A 16,027-nucleotide genomic window follows, 5' to 3' on the forward strand; every position below is an offset into this window, starting at 1 on the left:
TGGAGATCCAGTGGGGGCCAGCTTGGAAGTGACAGGGTGTGACATGCGGGGCCCTGGTTTCTGCAGGATCCCGGGAGAAAGCCCGAAGAGGACCTCCGGGTCCTGCAGGACGGAGCCCTGCCAGCCGAAGGCATTCCCACTCACTCTACCGGCCAAGCAGGGGGTGGCCCAGCCCTTATACCCCATTCCACCCCAATCAGCCTCCAGGAATGCATTTCCTGGCCTTGGGGTCCCTGCTCACCCCTACCCCACCCAGAGAGGTCCCCCGAGGCTATCTGGGGAGGCTCCACTCTGCCTCCCCCCCAACCCCCCGCCCCCCCCCCCCACGCCCGGCTCTGCTCAGAATAAAAGCTTGGGGCCCTGGCTGGGGACCCTGTGCTCTGACCCGAAGCCTCTGCCAGCCATTTGCATCACAAATGAGGCTGGGTCAGGCTATTGGGCCCTGGCCAGCCTGCCTGGTGCTGCCCTCGGTGACTTAAGGACACAAGCCACCATCCAGCTGCTGCACATTCTGCTCCCTCCCCCTGCTGCCTAGACTGCACCCCTGGGGGAGGATGCCCGGTCCCCGGTCCCCAGCAAGCCTGGGATCCTCCTGACCAGCCAGCCCTCCCACCAGCTGGGAAGAACAATTATGGCTGACAAACTGAGCTCGTGTCCTGTCTCTGAATGTCGGAGGTGGGGCGGGGAGGGTAGGGGGGCTCAGCATGTGACATTCTGGCCTGTAGCTCTCACAGCAGCCCACTCTACAGAGGAGGAGACTGAGGCTCAGAGAGGGTGAGCAACTTGCCCAAGGCTGCTCAGCTAATAGCCGGCAGAGCTGGGACTTGAATCCATGCCATTCTGCTCTAGAAGCTGTGCTGTGAACAGGGGCCATCCCCTTGAGGGTCATCTGTGTTTGTCCACCATATGCAGTGGGCCCTCATAGCTGCTGGATGAATAAATGGTCATCTGAGCTTTAGCCTTTCTCCCCAGCATGGTCGGGGTGAGTAGGTGGGCTGCTTCTCTTTCTAGACTCTGAGCCCGTGAGGTCAGGGCGCTGCCCATGCCTGTTTGTGGTCCTGGTATACAGCAGGCACTTAATCAGTGTTTCTGGAATAAATAATGGAATAAATCAACACACAGACTCTTTCTGAGCCTGGGTTGTGCTTTTCTGCTGCAGGTTCCTTTCAAGGAAGAGGTGGGTTGTACCCAGCTCAGGGTCCCCAGGGCTGAGTGTGCGGCTTGGTTCTGGAAAGTTCTCAGAGGTTCAGCCATGACTTATCCTCCACAAGCCTCGCCCCGGGCTGGCTGGGGCTCCTGCCCCAGATCCTGGGGGCCTGACCTGGGGAGGAATTCAGGGCTCCCTCTAAGCGAGCCTGGGCACAGGGAGGCCCCTGTCTCTGTCCCCTGCCTCTCCCTAGCTCGGCCCTGGTGTTCTGTCCTGCCCCAGGGCCTTTGCTCCTGCTGCCCTCCTGCCTGGCCCTCTCCCAGCAGCTCTTCCAGGGCTGGCTGCTTCGTCACCTCCTCAGAGAGGTCCCTGTCTAGCTGCAGCCCTTAGATATTTGCTATCCTCACCCCGTCTGTCTCCAGAGCTCTGTGGATGCCTTATCATTCCTCTGGGGTTTTGCCGGTGTCTCCTTTAGAATGAAAGAGGGAGAAAAATGCACACACTACATAGAGCAAAACAGAACGAGAAGGGAGAAGATAGAGGGAGAGAGTCAGATGGAGAGAGAGACAGGGAGAGACTGATGGAGAGAAGGGAGAAGATAGAGGGAGAGAGTCAGATGGAGAGAGAGACAGGGAGAGACTGATGGAGAGAAGGGAGAAGATAGAGGGAGAGAGTCAGATGGAGAGAGAGACAGGGAGAGACTGATGGAGAGAAGGGAGAAGATAGAGGGAGAGAGTCAGATGGAGAGAGAGACAGGGAGAGACTGATGGAGAGAAGGGAGAAGATAGAGGGAGAGAGTCAGATGGAGAGAGAGACAGGGAGAGACTGATGGAGAGAAGGGAGAAGATGGAGAGAGTCAGATGGAGAGAGAGACAGGGAGAGACTGATGGAGAGAAGGGAGAAGATAGAGGGAGAGAGTCAGATGGAGAGAGAGACAGGGAGAGACTGATGGAGAGAAGGGAGAAGATAGAGGGAGAGAGTCAGATGGAGAGAGAGACAGGGAGAGACTGATGGAGAGAAGGGAGAAGATAGAGGGAGAGAGTCAGATGGAGAGAGAGACAGGGAGAGACTGATGGAGAGAAGGGAGAAGATAGAGGGAGAGAGTCAGATGGAGAGAGAGACAGGGAGAGACTGATGGAGAGAAGGGAGAAGATAGAGGGAGAGAGTCAGATGGAGAGAGAGACAGGGAGAGACTGATGGAGAGAAGGGAGAAGATAGAGGGAGAGAGTCAGATGGAGAGAGAGACAGGGAGAGACTGATGGAGAGAAGGGAGAAGATAGAGGGAGAGAGTCAGATGGAGAGAGAGACAGGGAGAGACTGATGGAGAGAAGGGAGAAGATAGAGGGAGAGAGTCAGATGGAGAGAGAGACAGGGAGAGACTGATGGAGAGAAGGGAGAAGATAGAGGGAGAGAGTCAGATGGAGAGAGAGACAGGGAGAGACTGATGGAGAGAAGGGAGAAGATAGAGGGAGAGAGTCAGATGGAGAGAGAGACAGGGAGAGACTGATGGAGAGAAGGGAGAAGATAGAGGGAGAGAGTCAGATGGAGAGAGAGACAGGGAGAGACTGATGGAGAGAAGGGAGAAGATAGAGGGAGAGGGTCAGATGGAGAGAGAGACAGGGAGAGACTGATGGAGAGAAGGGAGAAGATAGAGGGAGAGAGTCAGATGGAGAGAGAGACAGGGAGAGACTGATGGAGAGAAGGGAGAAGATAGAGGGAGAGAGTCAGATGGAGAGAGAGACAGGGAGAGACTGATGGAGAGAAGGGAGAAGATAGAGGGAGAGAGTCAGATGGAGAGAGAGACAGGGAGAGACTGATGGAGAGAAGGGAGAAGATAGAGGGAGAGAGTCAGATGGAGAGAGAGACAGGGAGAGACTGATGGAGAGAAGGGAGAAGATAGAGGGAGAGAGTCAGATGGAGAGAGAGACAGGGAGAGACTGATGGAGAGAAGGGAGAAGATAGAGGGAGAGAGTCAGATGGAGAGAGAGACAGGGAGAGACTGATGGAGAGAAGGGAGAAGATAGAGGGAGAGAGTCAGATGGAGAGAGAGACAGGGAGAGACTGATGGAGAGAAGGGAGAAGATAGAGGGAGAGAGTCAGATGGAGAGAGAGACAGGGAGAAGCTGATGGAGAGAAGGGAGAAGATAGAGGGAGAGAGTCAGATGGAGAGACAGACAGGGAGAAGCTGATGGAGAGAAGGGAGAAAATAGAGGAGAGAGTCAGATGGAGAGAGAGACAGGGAGAGACTGATGGAGAGAAGGGAGAAAATAGAGGGAGAGAGTCAGATGGAGAGACAGACAGGGAGAGACTGATGGAGAGAAACACAGAAATAGAAACGAATGTGAGAGAGAGACAGAGCAACTCAGAGGCAGAGACACAAAGAGAAACCGAAAGGAAACAGGACCAGCGTCCTGGAGAGAAATGGAGCCGGGGCAAGAGGGAGGGGACAAGAGAAAGTACTGTGCGGTGGACAAAAAGGGATATGGGGGCCCTGGGCTTCCTTCTGGGGTGATGGGAAGGTTCTGGAATTAGATCGTGGTGACGGTTGCACAACTCTATGTATATGAAAAGCCACATAATTGTACGCTTTACAGGGTTGCATTTTATGGAACATGAATTTTGTCTCATTTGAAAACATGAGAGGACATCAGAGAAACCCAAATTGAAGTACGATCTACAAAACACCTGATGCTCTGCAAATCCAGCAAGATCAGGAAGGACAAGGAAAGAGCGAGGACCATCCCTGGGCCTGCAGGAGACGAGATGACTAAATTCAATGCAGGACACGGGACAGAGAAAGGACACTGGGGGAAAATGCGAATCACGTCCGCGGTTTAGTTAATGGTGCTGCATCAAAGTGAATTTCTTGGTTTGGATCATTGTACTATTGTGTAAGAGATTAATATTAGGGGAAGCAAGGTGAAGGGGACGTGGGGACTATCTTTGCACCTTTTCTCTAAGTCTAAAATTATTTCAAAATTAAAAAGTTAAAGCAAACAAAGGAGACAGAAATGACCAGAGAGCAGCCCTGGGACAGAGGAACTGCCTGTGCTCCTGACCCCGAGGAGACCCCAGTCAAGGCCCCTTCGGGATAAAGCCCTGGGCTGCGGGGGCGGGGGGGGCTGGTGTCTAGTCCTCTGCCCATTACTGACAAAGAGGCTGCTGATGCCCCAGAGCAGGCTCTAGTTCCAGCTGAGGTACTTCCATGCCCAAGGCTGCAGACCCTGAGGCTCACCAGCAGAGGCTGCTGACAATTTGTGACTCTCCTGTTGTTCATTTAATGGTTTCAGCAGCGTTTGGGGCAGCCCCGGGCGCTCCCCTGCACCCATGACCATGCCTATTGATGTCCCTCTGTTCCACCTTCCCTCCGCCCCTGCTACCCCAACACACAGCCCTTGGTGCCTGCCAGCTGGCTCCCGCAAGGCTCCTGGCATCCTGGGAAAAAACGCCCCGGATCCTGCTTTCCTGCGAAAATAGCCAAGTGGCAGCCCCATGCTGGGGTTGGGGATCACTTCATGTGGGTCCCCACACAGGACAGGCCGGCCCCCCGTGTTGACCTCTGGGTTCCTGGAAGGAAAATGCTCATTTTTATTTCCCTAGAACCCATTCCTGGACCAGGCATGTAGCAGGTGCTCAACACTTGTGTGTCTCCCAGACACCTTACTCCCAGGACCTCAGCCAAAGGCAGCTCTTTCCTCACCCAATGCTTTCAAGCTTTTTAAAGTGGTGAAATCTACCTTTTAAAAATGAAAATATTCAGAGAATAATAAGCCCCTACTACCACTACCCAGAATTAAACATGACACAATGAGACATGAAGATTTTGTCACATTTGTCTCTAATCCTTTTTCTTTTAAAGAAATAAAATGTTACAGATACAGCTCAGCTTTGCTGTAACCCCCATCACCCTCCCCCCACAGCCAACCTCAGTGGGAGCGAGAGCTGCAGCCTCATGCCCAGGTTTCTACCTACATGTTTATGGTGATGGTCAATTTTCCGTATTGCTCTGTGTGCACCGTTTAAGCAGCTTGCTCGTGAACAGTCTCCTACAGCGTGCAGAGCTCTGATTTTGTGTGTTCCAATCAAATACACGTTGAGGTGCCCTCCTTTTAAGGAGCCGTTCCCCACCCCCTCCCCGACCCCTGCATCTGCCCCAGCTCATGCATCTGCAGCCCTGGCAGCCACACAGGGCTCAGAAGGGCCCCACGCCAGGCTTAATGCTCTGCTGTCTCCGTCTTGAAATTCTTAGTAACTTTTGCACGAGGGGCCCGCATTTTCATTTTGACTGGAGCCCACTAACCGTGTTGATGTTCTGACAACGTGGAACACCTAACCGAGCCCCCGTCCTGTGCCAGGCCCTGGCTGGCCGGCAGCACAGACCACCTCAGCACATCCTCCAAAGGCTCTGTGAAGGGCGCGGTTCCCGTCAACCCCATTCTGCAGATGGAGGCACTGAGGCTCAGAGAGCTCCTGACTCGGGAGCCCATGCCCTGAAACAGAAGACCCACTTTGAAGATTGAATCTGCTCCAGACCCCTTTCTTTCCTTTTTTTTTTTTTTCTTTTTCTTTTTTTTTTTTTACGGTACGCGGGCCTCTCACTGTTGCGGCCTCTCCCGTTGCGGAGCACAGGCTCCGGACGCGCAGGCTCAGCGGCCATGGCTCACGGGCCCAGCCGCTCCACGGCATGTGGGATCTTCCCAGACCGGGGCACGAACCTGCGTCCCTGCATCGGCAGGCGGACTCTCAACCACTGCGCCACCAGGGAAGCGCCAGACCCTTTTCTTTTAAAACCAGGGTCCTGCGAGTTGAAGGCTTCCTCGGCGGACCTGGCCCCTGGGCCACAGAGCCGGTTCCCCGCCATCCCCGCGGCCACGAGCCAGAGCTGCCTGGCTTGTCCGTGCTGCCCCGGCCCCGAGGCTGAATTCATTTCACCACACTTCCTCTCCCCGTGGGGACTGTCTCAATGTGGGGTGAACCAACCCGGGGGTTAATCAGAGCGCCACTTCCTCTTCCCAGAGACGACCTCTCACAGCCTGCCTTCTATAATTAGACCCCGGCCTGCCTTCCCCGGCTGGGCGTGGTTGGGCCTGAGGCTGCTTCCGGCTCTACAGAGGGGTTTCCACGCGGCTTCCCAAGAACCCCAGGAGCCTGTGGGGCAGGGGGCGTGTGCGGGGGATGCTCAGGCCGCGAGGCCTGGGATGGGGCCTCCTCCGGCTTCCTGGCGGGCCCTCGCCGCCACTACCCCTGCCGTCATGCGGGTGGACCAGATCCATTTCTAGGATCTGGGAGACGGGTTTTGCCATAGTCTAGAGCAGCGGTTTTCCACTGGGGGGCCGTCGGGCAATGTCTGGAGGCATTTTCGGTTGTCACAGCTGGGGAGGGAATTGCTCCTGGAATCTAGGGGGAAGAGGCCAGGGAAGCTGCCACACAGCCCGGGGCGGCCGGCTCCACAACAGGGAAGGGCCCGGCCCCAAATGTCAACGGTGCTGAGTTTGGAGGAGGACGTAGTTTTGACCATGAGGACAGCAGAGGAGAGGAGGTGGCTGGGATTCGAGGTATATTCTGAAGGTAGAGCGGACAGGACAGGGTGACGTCTGATCATGGCAAGTACCATTGTTGAGAAGGAGCGCGATGGGGACGCCCGAGAGGGAAGGTGACAACAGCTTGTGGGAGGAGGTGACAGTGAGCAGAGGCTTGAATGATGAGGGGCCTTCCTGGAAGATCTCTGGGAGAGCTGTAGGGAGAGGAAGACAGGTGCTAGGGCAGGTGGGAAAGGATTCTGAATCTGGGTGAGGAAGTGAGAGGAAGCCAGGAAGGAAGGCGGGGGTCACATCCTGCAGAGGCTTATGGGCCAAGAAGTAGGAGTTTCACTGGCAGCCTCTGAATGCAAAGGTGCTGAGAGCACAGGACGGGGGTCCGGAGACTGGATTTCAGCTTGAATTGGATACTCACTGGCCAGGTGACTTTGGAAAAATTACTCTTTGGGGGCTCCAGTTTCTTCTCTGTCAAAATAGGGGCAATGCTACCATCTGGTCCCCCCAGGAGGCTTCTGTACAGTCAGTGAGGTGCTGACACAGGACACAGGATGGGGAGGTGACTCCCCATTCTAATCTGAGTGTTTAAGAGTGACCCACAAGAGCTGTAAGCTCGAGTCCCAAGTGTGGCGGACCTCCAAGACCCAGGCCAGGGTCCAACCAGCTCGGGCAATGAGCGTCCACAGGACTCTTGGAGAGCCATCTTCAACAGCGACCCCATGTGGTGGTAAGACACCATGACTGCAGTGAAGTTTAGTGGGGAACAGGCCTCGCACCCACCTGTGGGTTGAAGACCCTTCAAGGTGCGGGAGGACCCGAGAAGGAGGTTCTGGGCATCTTGTTAATACAGCGCCTGGAAGCCTGAGTGATTAAGGAACAAAGAGATATAGTCATCCCAATATCATAACTTGGAGGAATTTATTCTCATGTCCTTAGTTTGGAAGGAAAGTCTCCTGACACTCGGGGACTCCGGGAGGGCTGGGGGTGAGCAGGGGTGGTCACGGGGGCAGGAATGGTGCCTGTGACACTCCTGCCTCAGTGGGCTGGCCTGTTTCTCCAAGAATGCAATCAGTTCCTCTGGTCCCTCCTTGCTTTCTCTCCAGCTTGGGTGCCTGCAGTCCCATCCCAGGGAAGGAGTTCCTCAGTTGGGGAAGCTCTGAAGACACTCAGGTGAAGGGACGGCAGGAGATGGGGCGGCTGGGGGCGGAGGCTCTCACCACCTTTTCAGGCTGCAACCTCTCCCATCTCCCTTCCTGTTCAGAAGACATTTCCCACGTGGACCCGCCAAAGGATGTCACAGAAACCATCCGAGAAACATTCCAACGGGGTGAACAAATCATTTGTCCCCGAGAAAATATAGACGGTTGTTACATGGAAGAAGGCGCAGCCTTGCAGGCAAAGAAAGAAAAAATGCCAACAAAAGCCCCACTGCGCGCTGATGCAGTTAGAAAACAATTTGAAAATGATAAAGCCCAGGGCTGGCAGGGATGCGGGGAAAGCAACACATCAGCTTTGCTATAAATTGATTCCGATTTTTTTTTTCTTTCTTTTTCGGCTGCGTCGTGCAGCACGACGTGTGGGATCTTAGTTCCCCAACCAGGGGTTAAACCCGTGCCCCCTGCATTGGAAGCGCAAAGTCTTAACCACTGGACCGCCAGGGAAGTCCCCAGATTCAGATTTTGAAGATCGATCTGTCTGTATGAAATAAACACTGAGAAACTGCACATACCCTCTCACCCAGCATTTTGTCTTTTGGCAAAGTGTGGCCTTATTTAAGAGTGGGAAATGGAAAAAACAAAAGCCCCACCCCCCAGATGCCCTGTGTTAACTTCTGTGGAGTTAACTCTGTGGAGTACTCACGGTATTTGAAACGCTGAACACGTGTTACCTCTTTAACCTTACAGCTGCTCGGCGAGGTGTGTGTTTTCTGAGCTCTCATTTCAGAGATGACGACCTGAAGGCCCCTGGAGTCCAGCCCTCCCACCGCGGTCACGCCGGTGGTAAGTGGCAGAGCTGAGGTTTGAACCCAGGCTGCCCCACCGGAAACTTGGGGGGCGGTCCTCACCCCACACTACTATCGCTCTGTACTGTGAAAGGAGAGTCGTCCACCAAAGAGACGCTGCTGCAGCTATGTGTGTGTGCGCTGTCACCAGGAGGCGACCAGAGGCAAAAGAGCTCCTTTCTGCTCCCTTCTGGTGGTGAATGCATGCCTGCTGCCCGGCAGGCATGCCCTGGCCTGTGGTTCTGGAATGCGGGTGAGCCGCTACCCCGGAGACCTGCTGTTGGTGGCCGGTGTTGGTGGGCCCGGCCCAGGCCACAGACCCAGCTGGCACACACGCTCTGTGTTTGTCCAAGGAATCACGCCAACGCCTTTCGTGCCGCCTTGATGGGAGTTGAGCAGTTGAACCGATGCCCAGAACCCTCATGTCTCCCGCTCGGGCAGAAATGCCGGTGGCCTCGCGGCTGGAAGGATAGTGACAGCTCCAGGCACCTGCAGCTTCAAGGAAGGCGTGACATTTTGGAGATGCTCTTGGCACAGGCCAGAGCTTGGATCCTCTCCCTCCCAAGAAGGGGATAGGAGGGGACACGTCCCTGTGGCATGTCCGAGGCTGGTGTGAGTGTTGACGTGCTGCGAACCCTCAGGGAGCAGCGGCTCGTGCTCCTGGGGTCTCCTCTCCCCATCTCTAAAGAGCAGGGTTGGCCCATGTGAGTTTGTTGAAAATATGGGGCCCAGGCTGCCACGGCCACGGGACGCTGTGCGTGGGGCAGATGTGGGGCACGGGCGAGAAGGCCATCCCTTTGCAACAGTTTTTCTGTCCTTCTCAGTTCAGCTTGGTGCTCGCGTGTCTTGACGGCCGGCCACCCCCTGCCTGGCCCCCTCTTTAGTAGGCCTCAGGCTCAGAGCCAGGGGCAGGCAACGGCATTTTAATAACATGATTTGTCTTCACCGTGCTCGCTTTCGGAGTTACCTTCTATGAGTGGCAAGTGGTACTGGTTTTCTGTCTACGTTGGTGACAGAGGATTTCCTTGTAAGAAAACTGAAGTAAAGCTAAAAGGCGAGTCATCCTAAATAAAAACGTGAGGCAAATGGTAGGTCAGATGGATGTGCTCAGTCATAGAGGTGACCCCTGAAAGCCTGAAGTCTGGGGCCCAAAGCTAAGGGCCCTCCGTGGTCCTCCCTGACGACATGGCCCTGGACGGTGTGGGTCTTGCCAGCCTCTCCCCTCCTGGCTCGTCAGTCCTCTGTGTCTAGGTGGCCAGTTCTTTTTTTTTTTTTCAGCCGTGCCACGTGGCATGCGGGATCTTAGTTCCCCGACCAGGGATCAAACCCGTGCCTTGAGCAGTGAAAGCGCAGAGTCCTAACCGCTGGACCGCCGGGGAAGTCCCAGTGGCCAGTTCTCGAGTCTCTGGGACCTTTGGCCTCCCCTTCCCTTCCTCCTCTCTCTTCTTCCCTCCTTCTCCGTCCTGCCAAGTCAAGGCCAGGAAGGATCGCAGTGCAACCCCCTGCCATTGCCATGTTGGTCTGAGGGTTTCCGTATGGGGAGGGTGGCTGGGCTGCCCTGGGTGCTGGCTTTCCCTTCCCCAACTATTTCTCTCCACCTTTGTTAGGCCAGCGCACCAATTCTTACCTTGCCTGCTCATTAGAGAGGCTTCACAGGGTGAGGTGCAGCTTAGAGGACAAAGCGTCACGTTTAATACTGATGACAAGAGCTCACGGTCACTGAGCAGTTAACTGCATGCAGGGCACTGTGCTAAGAACTCCTTAGGTATTAGCTCATTGGATCCTCACCATAATCCTGACGTCATCTTTGATCCCTCCCCCCTTATTCCCCATCCCCTGTCTCCCGCTGTACCCAGTCCATCAGTGAGCGCTACTGACTCTGGAAAACATCTCCAGAATCTGACCTCCCCACCTTGCCTGCTCCCACACTGGGCCAAGCCCCATCACCTCTTGTCTGCATGATTGCCTTCTCTTGGTTGCCCACAGGCAGTGAGACAAATCCTTTAAAAAGTCAGGTGTGGTTCTGTCCTTACTCCGCTTGAAACCCTGCAGCGGCTCCTCAGCCCCTGCACAACCGAAGCCCGGCCCGCCTCTCCTTCCCCACCTCCTGCTTCACTATGCTGCAGCCACTCCAGACCTGAGCTCGCTGCAGGACCTTTGCACTGGCTGTTCCCGCAGCCCAAAATGCCCTCCCCACAGTATCTGCCCAATATCTGCACGACTTGCTCCTTCACTTCATTCAGGCTCTGCTCAAGTGTCCCCCTCCTTGAACAGCCTGCTGTGCCCCCTTATCAAAGGGGACCCCCCTTCACTCTCTATTCCCTCCCCCGACATATTTATATATATATATAAATATATATATAAATATATATTCATATATAAAAATATATATTTATATATATAAATATATATATAAATATAAGCAAATATATATTTGTTTATATATATATTTATATATAAACAAATATATTTATATATAAACAAATATATATATATATATATATATATATTTGTTTGTGTCCCCCCACCTAGAATATAAGCTGTAGGCAGGGATTTTTGTCTGTTTTGTTCTCTGCTGTACCTTCAACATCTAGAACAGTGTCTGGCATAGTGTAGACGCCTACTGCAAATTTGTGGTATAAATGACCAGCCCTAGGAGGTGGGCGCCATTGTTATCCCTACTTTGTAGGTGGAAAACAGGCCCAGAAAGGTACAGCCACTTGCCCAGGGTCGCAAGGATCTACAGGGAGGGATTCCCCAGAGCCCTTGCACTCCACCCCTGTGGAGTGCTGCCTCCTGTACCAGGTAAGGGTCTGAAGCAGACGTTTCTAGGCTCAAATCCTTGCTGTACAGTTACCAGCTGTGTGCCCCAGGGTGGCTGTCTCACCCTCTCTGGGCTTTGCTCCTTGCCTGCACAGAGTTCACAGCCCTTCCTTCCAAGGGTGCCCCAAGCCTTCCAGGAGTGATAATTGGCACAGCTCTTAACACAGGGCCTGGCATCCAGCAAGCCTCTGGCGATTGTCCCTCTCCCATTTATAGATGAGGCAACTGAGGCCCGGAAGATGCCCAAGGTCACAGAGCCTCTGGATTCAAAGGCAGGCCTGTGTGACTCTGGGTCTTTGCCTGGGGGACGAGCTCTCCCCGTTTGGCCAGTTCCCGGGCCTGCTCCTGCCATCCGCGTCCCTGGCGACAGCCCCGCCCTCCCTTTGTTCTGCTGTCGCTGGCTGTCCGCAGCAGGTGGCGTTGCCCTGGCGCCAGGGGGAGGCTGAGGCAGCCACACACAGGTTGCTATTTGCTTTCCTCTCCACGGCCTTTCCTGGCCTGGGCGGAGGTGGGCGTGAGCTCAGGTGTGCAGGTGCGGAGGATTTGCGGTCCGCTCCTCCCCGTCTGAGCTCCTGGTGGTGCCTGGAGGCCTTGACTGGGCCACCTGCAGGGTGAGTGACCAACTGTCCTGGTCTGCCCAGGACAGAGGGGTTTCCCAGGAAGCAGGACTTGCAGTGCTAAAACCAGGAACGTCCTGGTGGCCCACCCTGTGGGGTGGTATGGTGGGCTGGATGGCACGTGGGGAGGAGACAGGATCAGCTACCCCGAGTACACTGCTCTGCACCCCTCTGGCCCTGCTGCCTGCGGGGTTCTGTACGGGGCCTGGCTTTGGCGTCAGGCAGAGCTGAGTGAGGAATCCCTGTCCCCTCCCATAACAATCACTTGGGCAAGTCATTTCAGCTCTTGGAGGCTCAGTTGCCTCGTTTGTAGAACGGGGATAAGATTCCACTCTCCTCACAGGGGTGCCGAGGAATCAAATAAGAAAACAGTCATAAGCATTTAGCAGAATGTGGACATCTGATGCAGGAGAGCATGTCTGATTATATTATTAGATGTCTGCTTAAAACCCAGCTTCCCAGCACTCTTAGAATAAAGCCACGGACCTTTGAAGCTCCTGTGATCTGCCTCTGTGACCTCTGGCTGCATCTCTTGCTCTTCTCTGCTCACTCTGCTCTAGTCACGCTGGTCTCCTGGCTGACCTAGACCTAACCCGCCCTTTCGCTGCCTCAGGGCCTTTGCATGTGCTGTTTTCTTTGCTTGCAGTACCAGACTCCCCCACACCTACCCCCTTCCTGGGACTGGCTTCTTCTCATCTTTGGGCCTTGGTTTAAAAGTCATCTGCACAGAGAGCCCTTCCCTTTCTACCAAATTTGAAGGGATATTTATCTTCTTGGGAACAGAATGTTTCTTAGATGGTTCACGGCTGCTGCCTTAGGCCCTAGGATGATGCCTTGCCCAGAGCAGAGCTCAGGACACGTTTGTCAAGAGGATGAAGAAATGAATGTTGTTGGCCTGTGAAGGTCCCCAGCAGGCTGGAGAAAGAACCCAGAGTCTTAAATGTCTTTCCTTCTCCGAGCCTCGGTTTCCTCATCTGTCCACAGGGGTGAGAGGGGCATCCAGCTCCTTGGGGTTTGTGAGGCATGGATGGGGGTACAAAGATGGACCAGTCTGGACTTCCCTGGCGGTGCAGTGGTTAAGAATCTGCCTGCCAATGCAGGGGACACGGGTTCGATCCCTGGGCCAGGAAGATCCCACATGCCTCGGAGCAACTAAGCCCGTGCGCTACAACTACAGAGCCTGCGCTCTATAGCCCGTGAGCCACAACTACTGAGCCCTCGTGCCTAGAGCCTGTGCTCCGCAACAAGAGATGCCACCGCAATGAGTAGCCCGCGCACCGCAACAAGAGTAGCCCCTGCTCACCGCAACTAGAGAAAGCCCACGCGCAGCAACGAAGACCCAGTGCAGCCAAAAATAAATAAATAAAATTTATTAAAAGAAAAAAAAAAGATGGACCAGTCCTTTCACCGTGGCCGCACATAGTGGGACTCAGGGACTGGCGGCCCTGCCCACGGGGACCTCACGTGCACCTCCACACCCACCCTCTCCCTGCGTCCTCAGTGGTACCACCACACACACTACACACAGATCAGAAAACTGAGTCCCAGAAGGAGTCGTCCCTGTCTGGTCGCCCCGAGCTGGGCAGCCTCCTCCCGAACGTGGCTGCCTGGCCCGGCCTCGCCTCCCTGGCCCGGCCTCGCCTCCCTCCTGCCTGCGAGGACTGGGCAGGCAGCTGACGCGTCACATGCTCTCGGCTCCCCGCAGAGACTCCAGCACGCCGTCAAAGCTGTCAAACAATGTCCCTGCCAGGTTTTTACAAGAATCCAAGGCCTCACTGCCCAATGCCAAACACCTCTTAAGACAATAGCTCCGGGGCCTGCGGGCCCATCCCGAGCGCACCGCCTCTGCTCGGCCACATATAGGCAAAAGCCTCCCTCTCCCATCACCGGACGGGCATCTGAGGGCGGCTGCCCCAGCCTTGGCCCGACCCCTGGCATCTTGCACCTCCAGGTCCACCAGCCTCTGGCCCAGGGGCCGGGTGAGGAGGCCAGGTGGGGCGGCGCGGGCCGCCAGGCCGGGCAGACACAGGGCCGGTTCAGGGGCCTCCCAGTGTCCTGTCCTCTCGCAGCCTGAGTGGCTGGCAGCACAGGCTCTTCTTACCAAATAAGGCCTGGGCCGCAGTGCCTGGACAGGCTCAAACTCCTGCAGAGCGGCGGGCGGCCCGCTGCCGGGTCACCTCTTCCTCCTTGAGCACAGAGCCAGCTGGCCCTGCAGAGTGCTGTCCCCGAGGTTCAGGGAGCCCCACCTCAAGAAGCCCGGGGGGACTGGTCAGCATCCCCGGGAGAGGCCTTCCGTTGGCATGTTCCATATGGAACCTTTGGAAAGCTCCGTTTAGAATCTGAGATAAGTCAAGATGCAGAAAGATCCCGGCGCTCCTGCTGTGGCCCCTGGAGCCCAAACTCGGCCACAGGGGTGAACTGCCCCCACCAAGTGCACACGCCTGCACCTGCTCCCACGCCCCCAGGGCTGTTCTGCTGTTGGGTGTGATCTGTGGGTCACCAGTTACACCCGTCAGCTCCTTCCCAGTGCCTGGTCCGTGCTATTAAAGGGCAAGGCTGGCCAAGGGGCGAGGTCAGGCGCACAGGGTCTCTAGGGAAAACTGAGGACCCCTGGGCACTGACCTGTCCCCAACCTGTGCCTGTAGTGGGGAGGGGGCGTGAGCACAGGATGAACTGGGAGGACCCCGTCCCTATGAACCAGCCTGAGCCGCACCTGGGGGAGAGCGTCCTGCAGGTGGGGAACGGGAAGAGGGAGGGGCAAGCCCGCCGTGGGTGACGGGGGCGTCGGGGGCTTGTCACGTCTCAGGAGCCACTGTGGGGCGTGGAGCTCCCCCGTCTGCCTGCCTGGGTTCCAGAAAGCAGCTTCACTTCTTGGAACCTAAGTTTTGCCATCATTTTTTTTTTTTTTAACATCTTTACTGGAGTATAATTGCTCTGCATGCCATCCTTAAAATGGGTATAATACAGACTCTACCGTAAGGGTGGCTGCAGGAATTCAGCGGGATAAGGTGTGTGGAGGGGTTTTGGAGAGAGCTGTCTGAGGATTAAGTGGGATGCTGGGTGACGGAGGGGATCCCTCCTTTCCTGGGAGATAGGGGGAGACAGGGGCCCTCCCTCTGTTCCCGATGCCACCCCTGCCCAGTTTTTCACTGCCGTCCCTGCTTTCTCAATAGCCTAGGGGAGCTGGGGTGGCATTCTGAGGTCTCCTGAGCCACTCCCAGAGCAGAAAGCATGCGGCTGGGGGTGACACGATGTTCACGTGTGAACACGCATGAGTGTGTTTGAACGTGTGGGGCCCCCATGAGCTGCCATGAGCACAGCTGTGTGATCGTGAACGCATGCTGGAGTGTGGGCGCTCGGACCCCTGGCCTGGGCACGAAGGTGCGGTTTCCGCTGATTTCCACTTCCGAAGACTTTTCATGAGCTCTGGGAATCTCTGGGTGATGCGGCCCCTCTCCTGGGATTGCTTATGGAATTAGGGGCCCAGTGCAACATGAAAATGTGCAACCCCTTGTTCAAACAGTATCGAGACTTCCAAGGTGGCAGCAGCACAGCATTGAACCAAGCGTGGGGCCTTTCGGAGCGTGCTGACCCCGTGTGACTGCCTCGGCCCTGTCCCCTCCCTCTCCCTGGCAGCGTGAGCGTGTGCGAGCTGGGCTGGGCTGTGGTCACGCGATCAGCAGGAAGGGTCTTTAACGTCTGTAAAAGTGACCTCGCAACCCCCAGTCATGGAAGCAGCCAGGAGCCAGGTCGGGACATGGAGCCCCTGATAAAAGCAGCTGTTCTCCGTAAGTCCAGGTGAGCTTTGTTCCCTTGGACCAGAGGCCAGCGAGTGTGTGCAGCTCCTGCTTTTAGCCAGCCTGGCGGGACGCTGTGGGTGAGGCTGTCTGTGAACGGGACACCC

At 55.7% G+C, this 16,027-nt stretch overlaps 1 protein-coding gene across 1 annotated transcript in view; it reads left to right on the top strand.

The window, feature by feature from the left end:
- RBM38 (RNA binding motif protein 38) overlaps positions 1-4,915 on the top strand; it is a 36,629-nt gene extending 31,714 nt beyond the window's left edge. The window contains exon 4 of the mRNA XM_060285042.1: positions 3,742-4,915. Within this exon, the coding sequence (XP_060141025.1) occupies positions 3,742-3,763 (22 nt within the window). The 3' untranslated portion in view covers positions 3,764-4,915. The remainder of the gene's footprint in view (positions 1-3,741) is intronic.
- Positions 4,916-16,027: the final 11,112 nt, after the last annotated feature.

This window comes from Globicephala melas, chromosome 15 (assembly GCF_963455315.2).
Source record: "Globicephala melas chromosome 15, mGloMel1.2, whole genome shotgun sequence".
In the NCBI taxonomy this organism is placed as follows: domain Eukaryota; kingdom Metazoa; phylum Chordata; class Mammalia; order Artiodactyla; family Delphinidae; genus Globicephala; species Globicephala melas.